The 7,630-nt window shown below is 23.4% G+C and overlaps 3 protein-coding genes and 1 pseudogene across 15 annotated transcripts in view; 3 read left to right on the plus strand and 1 right to left on the minus strand.

Moving 5' to 3' along the window:
• LOC102678227 (axonemal 84 kDa protein-like) overlaps positions 1-7,630 on the minus strand; it is a 39,691-nt gene that overhangs the window by 31,051 nt on the left and 1,010 nt on the right. For all 9 annotated transcript variants that reach the window (XM_031514335.1, XM_006623915.2, XM_006623916.2 and 6 more), the window contains exon 2: positions 5,832-5,995. The gene's annotated coding sequence lies outside the window, so the exon portion shown is untranslated. The remainder of the gene's footprint in view (positions 1-5,831; positions 5,996-7,630) is intronic.
• LOC102672776 (putative fatty acyl-CoA reductase CG5065) overlaps positions 1-7,630 on the plus strand; it is a 17,968-nt gene that overhangs the window by 2,311 nt on the left and 8,027 nt on the right. For 2 of the 3 annotated variants that reach the window (XR_004151614.1, XM_031514339.1), the window contains exons 9-10: positions 1-62; positions 518-887. The exon at positions 1-62 ends at the window's left edge or, in 1 of these variants, runs on beyond it. The exons of the other annotated variant lie outside the window; for it this stretch is intronic. Coding sequence is in view for 1 of the 2 variants with exons in the window: in XM_031514339.1 (XP_031370199.1) it covers positions 1-62; positions 518-614 (159 nt within the window). In the remaining variant the exon portion in view is untranslated. Of the gene's footprint in view, positions 63-517; positions 888-7,630 lie in introns of those variants that run through there. 3 annotated transcript variants of the gene reach the window in all.
• LOC102678006 lies at positions 2,030-5,485 on the plus strand (annotated as a pseudogene).
• LOC102677769 lies at positions 6,176-7,379 on the plus strand. 3 transcript variants are annotated; one of them, XM_006623910.2, is made up of 3 exons: positions 6,176-6,402; positions 6,504-6,888; positions 6,984-7,118. In XM_006623910.2, the coding sequence occupies exons 1-3, from the start codon at positions 6,259-6,261 to the stop codon at positions 7,037-7,039; spliced, it is 585 nt and encodes a 194-aa protein (XP_006623973.2). In that variant the 5' UTR covers positions 6,176-6,258; the 3' UTR covers positions 7,040-7,118. The 3 variants fall into 3 exon arrangements, with proteins under 3 accessions (XP_006623973.2, XP_031370202.1, XP_006623972.2); XM_031514342.1 differs by having other exon boundaries at positions 6,990-7,082; XM_006623909.2 differs by having other exon boundaries at positions 6,504-7,379.

Here is a 7,630-nt window from a genome sequence, read left to right on the forward strand (position 1 = left end):
AAATGTTATCTTTTGAAGGAGGATCTGAATCGATTAAAAGAAGTAAAACAACATTTTAATAGGTAAACTCACTTTAAAAAAATAACTTATTCATTGGAAATTGCATGAGCAATTCAACCGTATTCACGTATGTTATCGTATCATTTTTTAACTGCGCATTTCATTCTCTGTCTCAAATATATTCCATTCTTGAAATTTGTTTGATCAATTTCACGTTTCCATTAGCGATTACTGCATGTTAGTAATCGAATCAATGGGAATCAACAACTGTTAAAAAAATAACTTAATAATCAAGATGACCAATAATTCTTGATTGCGAGAAAAGGAAAACATGAAATAAAAATCGGAAAATGCGAAATTTAGTTTAGATAATGCAATTATATATTATTGTCTTATACCATTATTTTAATATCTTTTATTTATTTTCATTTTTATGTAAGACTAATATTAGCACTTTTTCGGTTCAATTTTGAATCGACTTATCACAGAACATTAAAAATAATACAGTTATTTTTAGGATGCAATGGATCAATAGAATTTTCAACATTTGGTTAATTATCATGTTAATGTGGACACTTGGAAAAATCGGAATATTTTCATACTTTTCAAATTGAATCGCTTTCTAACCAGCTTATAATGATTTGTTTACAATCTGAAATTATTATTTAATAACGTGTAATTGGTAAGAAAATACTAGTAAAAAAAAAAGAAAGAATAATGCAATAATCAATTGTGAAAAAAAGAATCTATTCATGTATTTTATTATCTTCGAAACATAATTATGTTATATTTTAATATCTTCGAAACATAATTATATTATAACATTATTATACAAATAAATTCATTATTATACAAATTAATACAAATAAAATAAATTCAGAATATTATTAATCAATTTCTTTCTCTTTTAATTTATCTATTTTTTTTCTTTTTATTTTTTTCCTCCTTAATAATGCTTTTATCAACATGTATACATATTCATATGTAAATGAAATTGAAAGACGTCATCAGTATCTGCGCATGCATATTTATTCATTGTACATTTAACAAAGGCATCATTAGTCAGCAGATCAGTTAATTAATTTAACGCGTAATAAATATTATAAAATATTATTAAATAAATATTAAATTATTGATTATAAATTATTGATTATTGCTATGATTTTATAAGAAAAAAAAAATCCTATTGAGGATCAGAAATTGGAACAATTCGGATAAAAATAGACACATAAACTGTCATGGGATTATCTTTAAATAAATGGGTAAGACTATGATTTTCTTTCTAAAATCTTTTAAATCGTGAAATGACATGACACTTTCAATAAACCAGTATTGATAATTAAAATTCATTTGATTTTCATAATATTCTCGGCTATTATAATTTAACTTTTTCTATTAAATATATTTTTCATCTAATAAACAATTTTCAAAATAACAATAAGTTTCCTCGTTATAAACAACAAACTGTTATCACTATCTGTGTCATTCTTATTTTCTCAAATAAAACATATATTCGTGACAATCAAAAATTAAAACTGATGATTAGCTATAATAGATCATCTAATCAAAATGATCCTATAAAACGATCAATCAATTAATAATACGTGTAAATAATTACACACGCGCACATACACACAATTGCATTCAATTCGTAGTTACTATTCATTAATAATAAATTTGCAAATATATAAAAAAATATTTATGAAATATTATGAAATAATCTAAGAATATTTTTCAATATTTTTATCAATTTATAATGACAAAAATTTTTATTTGCAATGATAACGCAATAAAAAAATTAATTAGTTTAATTTTTTAATTTTTATTATATAATTGATTATCGAATATTTTTTTATTATTTTTACTTTTATAGTTGTTATTTTTTAATTCTAACTAATGAACTTTCTTAAAATTTTTTTTTCATTTTTAAGTAAAATAAAAAACATACTAAAAATAGCTATCTGCATAACTATTGAATCTACTTATAGGTGCAATGCTTTTGTTATAAAAAGTTATGAATTAAAATAAATGAAATTCATTAAATATGACAAATAGTAGTGCAATATTCATATCTAAAGAACAAAATACCATGTCACATTTAATTGATTTTCACTTATTGAACGACATGAAAAATATAATCAAGAAAGTTGAAAATCTTCATTTTAATAATAGAAATAATCAATATTTCCATATAATAAATCATATTAAAATACACACATCAACTTATTCTGGTAATCAACATGGTATCAAACAAAATGTATCTCAATTTGTCAAACATTAAACAATAATGAAAGCTATGATCAAAATTATGATTAAAATTTTAATCAAAATAATTATTATGGTTATAATCACGATCATAACGATAACCATAATCAAGATCAGAAATCAAAAGATCTTATTGAACGAGGACCGATCAAATCGCAATTTTCTTATTAAATTCTTCTTTATTAAATCACAATAAACCATATTGCATAAATTTAGAACACTCACAACATTTGAAAGCAAACGAAATTTTTCTCAGCAATTATGATAAAATCAATAAAGAAGATTATAAAGACACTTGATTTAAGTTACAAGATTTTGAAACTAATAAAAATAGTAATCAAAATACATCGCAATTATATAATTTAAAAAAGGATGTATGTATGATGACTATATTTGTTTTGTGATCAAGTATGAATAAAAAACTTAATTTAAAAGTTTTTTTTAGTTTCCAAGTCCTATAGAAAATGTTTTAAGCAATGATGTGAAAATTTCATTATTGGAAATGGTGAAATATGGAGCATTTCAAGAAGGTCAACATGTAACAGAGCCGTGTTTTGTTCATTCACAGGAAATGATAATGAAAAATTACGATTTCTCATTAAAGAATGATAACATAATTATTTCCAATTCGAAAAATGAATTGAATCATACTTATTTACCGACTTTAACAGTTCATATGCATTCTTCTAAATTCTTCTAAATGGACACAACAAAATTTGAATTACAATTTAATCGATTCATCTCAGGTAAACGATAAATCTTTTTTTATATATATTATATTAGAAAACTCAGAATTTCCATATAATTTATGTTTCAAATTCACAGATGATCGACACAACATGCATATCGGTGCAAATTTCTTATTCTTTAAATTGCCCGCCATCTTCTTTAAGTCAATTTTATAATGATACATCAAATTCAAATAATTCGTATCGAATGGTATCTAATTCTCAAATTGAGGAACGATTCGAACAAAATATAACAAATGAAAATTTATTAGATAACATTGACCAATTAATTGAAAAACTAGTTGATGATTTAAATCTACCCAAAGTCGGTGAAACATATACACAAAATTTCTCAAAGAAGAAGAATACAATTATTTTTCAAAACAATAATTTTGACAAACATACATTCATTCGAATTATAATGAATGTAATAATTTTACAATTACGAAAACTTTATCTTGATCAAACATACCATATATAATACAAAATAATATTTCCGAAAAAAAAAAAACTCAAAAAATTCAAACGATTAATCCAATCGAACCTGATTATACTAAAACATACCTATATAGGTAAACATATCTATATTTTCAAATTGTTCAAAAAAATTATTAAATATTCGACGAAAACAAAAAAAGAACACAATTTTTCTCCTTCATACAATGACTCTTCATTAATCACATCTATCATTCCAAATTTGAATTTGCATGATTTTGAAAGAAAAAATTTAATAACGAATTTGAAAAACAATTTTCAAATATCAAAAACAGTTTCATTTAAAAATCAATATTTTCAACAATTATGGTAAATTTTGATTTTAATCATTGAAATTCATCGATTCTTATCCAAGATTTTATTATATGATTCTAGCCATTCCAAAGAAGATAAACAATTTCGATTATCGAGACTATTAAGATTACCATCTGTAAAGGCAAGTGAAAAATTAAAAGAAAAATTGAATCTAGACGAAATGGAGAAGGCTATGATTAATTTGCTTAAAAAATCAGCAAAAACACTCGTTAAACAAGACGAAGATAGATATACGTAAAAAATCTACAATTTGATGCACTAATTTGATTTACAATTTTATTTTACAATTTGATTAACTTTTTAATTATTTGTTTCCTTTTTAGAAAATTGATGTGTTTGGTCAGCCATCCGAACGAACTTCTTGAAAATCTAGCCTATCTAGTATCGCTTGTAGAACGTTTGAGTATAATCGCTGGAGCTTTAACAATTATAAATAATCGCGGTAAGGATGCGCTTTACTTAGCTGCATTAAATTGCCCACAATTTTCTTTTGTTGCTGGATATTTAGCTGCAACAATGTTAGAGAAAGGAAACGATATCAGTCAACAATTGTATCACACTCGAGTACGATTTTGCGTTCTCTTTTTTTTTCTTTTTTTATTTTTTTTATTTTTCTCTTCTTGTTTTTCTTTTCTATGGTTTTATATCGATTAATTTCTTAAATAAATATCGTTTCTTAAAAATTTTATTATTTTTATAGGGCAATACTCTGATATATTCAATCACGGCATGGGGGGATTTTTACAAAGAAGTATTAAGTGAATTATTGGCTTTAAAAACAATTCAAGGAAATATGCTATTTGATTTATCAAAACGTAACTATGATGGTTCGTTTAAATTCAAATGAAATAGATATATTTATAGAAATAAAAAGACAAACTAATTATAATTTTCTTATGTTTATTATTTCTTTATAGGTAAAACAGCTCTTCACATTGCGATTGAATCGCATAAGCCACTTACAAAAGGAATAACATCATTAGAAACAGTGAAATTACTTTTAAAATATGGAGCAAATCCCAAAATTAAAGAAACGAAATATGGCAATAGTGCTTTGCATATGGCGATTTTTTCAGACTGTGATCCTATTCTCATTAAGGTATTTTATTGTTTTATTTGTTGATATTAAATATTTAATTTAATTTTATAGACTTCCAACTTTCAATATTTTCTAATCTATTTTTTTTATATACATACAATAGCTATTATTGGATACTTGTGCTTCTGATTTGGTAAACGCAGTTAATTAATCATGATACAGCATTACATTTAGCTATAATTATGTCTATGTATCTAATATTTTTTCGGAAAAACAAAAAAAAGTATGTTGGTTGTTGTTTAACGCTGGAAGTGATCCTAATCCTGCTGAATCATCAAGGAAAAACACCGCTAGCATTTGCTAGCCTAGATGGAAAAGAAGCTATAAGACGAATTCTTCTTAAAAACATCATAAGGATAATTGGAAGGATAATATTATAATATTTCAATCATTTTCAATATTATTATTATATTTTTCGTTTATTATATATATACAATCTGCAACAATAAGACTTCTATTTAAGTTTAATTGTTCATGTATTTTCTTGAAATATTCGGTTAGTTGATTCCAATAGATCATTCTTTAGTCGTTTATCGATTGCGCATAAAAAATCGAAAAAAAAATAAAATATAAACACAAGTTACAATTGAGAAAATATCATAATATTATGTAAATATTGCTTTTTCTTATTAAGATTTTATTAAGATTTAAATATCAATCATATAATAAAATAAATTTATTCTAAATGATAAAATGTATGAAATATATTAAAATTTTACGAAACATCTGGCAAATTCGTTATTGCAATATATTTTTTCAATATAAAATTGAACAACTATTACAAATGGATAAATATATAAAAAATTTGATTTTTCTTATATATATTTACAATGGACTCATATCTAAAATGAACAGATTCAATTCATTTCATAGCTGAGTTAATACATGTTATCCTATTGAAAGTTTAGTATATGGACTGTGTTACTTACGAATTATGTACATGTCACTCAATATGAAAGCGGCATGAAACAACTGTCCATCTTAATCCTGATGATCAATGACTGATCAGTGTGTTTATTCGCTGTTCGACTTCGGTGCTAATATCATGTTACATTTTTTTCTTTAGTTTCTACCATTTATTATTTTTGTTATGCTGTAAAAATTGTGAAAATTAAAAGATAATTCCATTTCAGTGATTAATTTAAGTGAAACAAAAAAAAAAAAGAAAAAATCAAGAAAAAGCAAACTAATTAAAGTATTATTTGAAATTTTTCTATTTTTAAACAACAAGCGAATAATTCGATTGAATATTATAAAACACATATATAAACACTTTTTTTTTAAATATTATATAATATAATCGAAAATCAAATAAAATCTATTATAGAAACGAATTTTCAAATATTTACTTTTAATATGAAATTGAAAAGAAATAAGATAAAAATGATATTAATAATAATAAATTGTATATTATTATTATTAACAACTGCATTTAATATTAGTAAACAATGTAAAATTTATGAAATGACAACAGTAAATTGTCATTGCATCGGAAACGAGGTAAATTTTATATAATTCGTCATTACGATCGAATGGAATTTAAATAGTAAGAAATATTTCAAATTTATGAAAGAATTTACTGTAAAGATTTTCTTTTACAGGAATTTTTCTTGCCGGAAGGATACAATTATGAAAATGTAACAAGTATACGAATTACATCTTGTACTATTGTAAACCTTCATTTTTCCAGTTTAACGGAAGCGAATAAAATAACAGAAATAATTGTGCAAAATATTAGTGAACGTTTGATCTTTGAACTATTTTTAACATCGAAAAAAATAAAAAAACTAAAATTATCAAAAATTCAACGAATACCATTAATTACTCATGACACATTCGTTAGATTAAACAGCATCGAAACGCTTCGTATTGAGGACACACGAATTGATAATTTTGAAGAACAATTTACTGATATAGCAATAACCAACTTTTCTATGATCAATGTTACAATTGAACGTATTCATGAGTTAAATTTTTTAGAACGAGGTGAAAATCTATATATTAAAAATAGTGAATTTCAAAATGTTACTGGTTCATTGAATTTCGCATATTTTTCAACGGTAAATATTCTTCATTCCAAGTTTCAGTTACAAAAACCTGGTTATATATTGATCGAGGGGAATATCATTTGTATTGAAAACTGTATTTTTTCAAATTCGAGTGCAAATATAGTTGCGACAGATAGCATTAAAATAAGCAGTATTTGTGCAGATGGAAAAAGCTCTATGAGACTCTTATCAAATAATATTAAAAGCATGAATAATCGATTGCCTACTGAAATCATTTATACAAAGAATAAAGATAAATTAGAACATTTTTTTTACCGAAATAATACGGTATGTATCGCTGGAAATTGTAAATGTCCAAAAAGTAATGGTCAAACTATGCACTTGATAAATTTATTTCTCGCATTTACTTTTCAATATTTATTACCAATTATTAGTCTGGAATCAATGTTCTTTTAATTTCATATAAAACATTTTATTTTTTTTTTAAGTAAATATAAATTATTGAATTTTATAAATTAATGAATATTATATTAATTAATATTATTTCAAATATGTATTTTGTAAATAAAAAATAATTTATAATAAATAATTTTATATAGTATCTTTTTTCTCAAACTTATGTATTAATCTATTAATTACATAAAACTTACATTTATTTCATATTACCATTTATCCTTAATGCATATCTTGATTTTGATTTCAATTATTTAAAAAGATAT

Source organism: Apis dorsata, unplaced genomic scaffold (genome assembly GCF_000469605.1).
Source record: "Apis dorsata unplaced genomic scaffold, Apis dorsata 1.3 scaffold_980, whole genome shotgun sequence".
Lineage (NCBI taxonomy): Eukaryota > Metazoa > Arthropoda > Insecta > Hymenoptera > Apidae > Apis > Apis dorsata.

Coding starts and splice junctions, on each gene's coding strand:
- LOC102677769 (XM_006623909.2), top strand. CDS start 6,259: ATGAAATTGAAAAGAAATAAGATAAAAATGATATTAATAATAATAAAT. Junction 6,403..6,503: donor GTCATTGCATCGGAAACGAG/GTAAATTTTATA, acceptor TTTCTTTTACAG/GAATTTTTCTTGCCGGAAGG.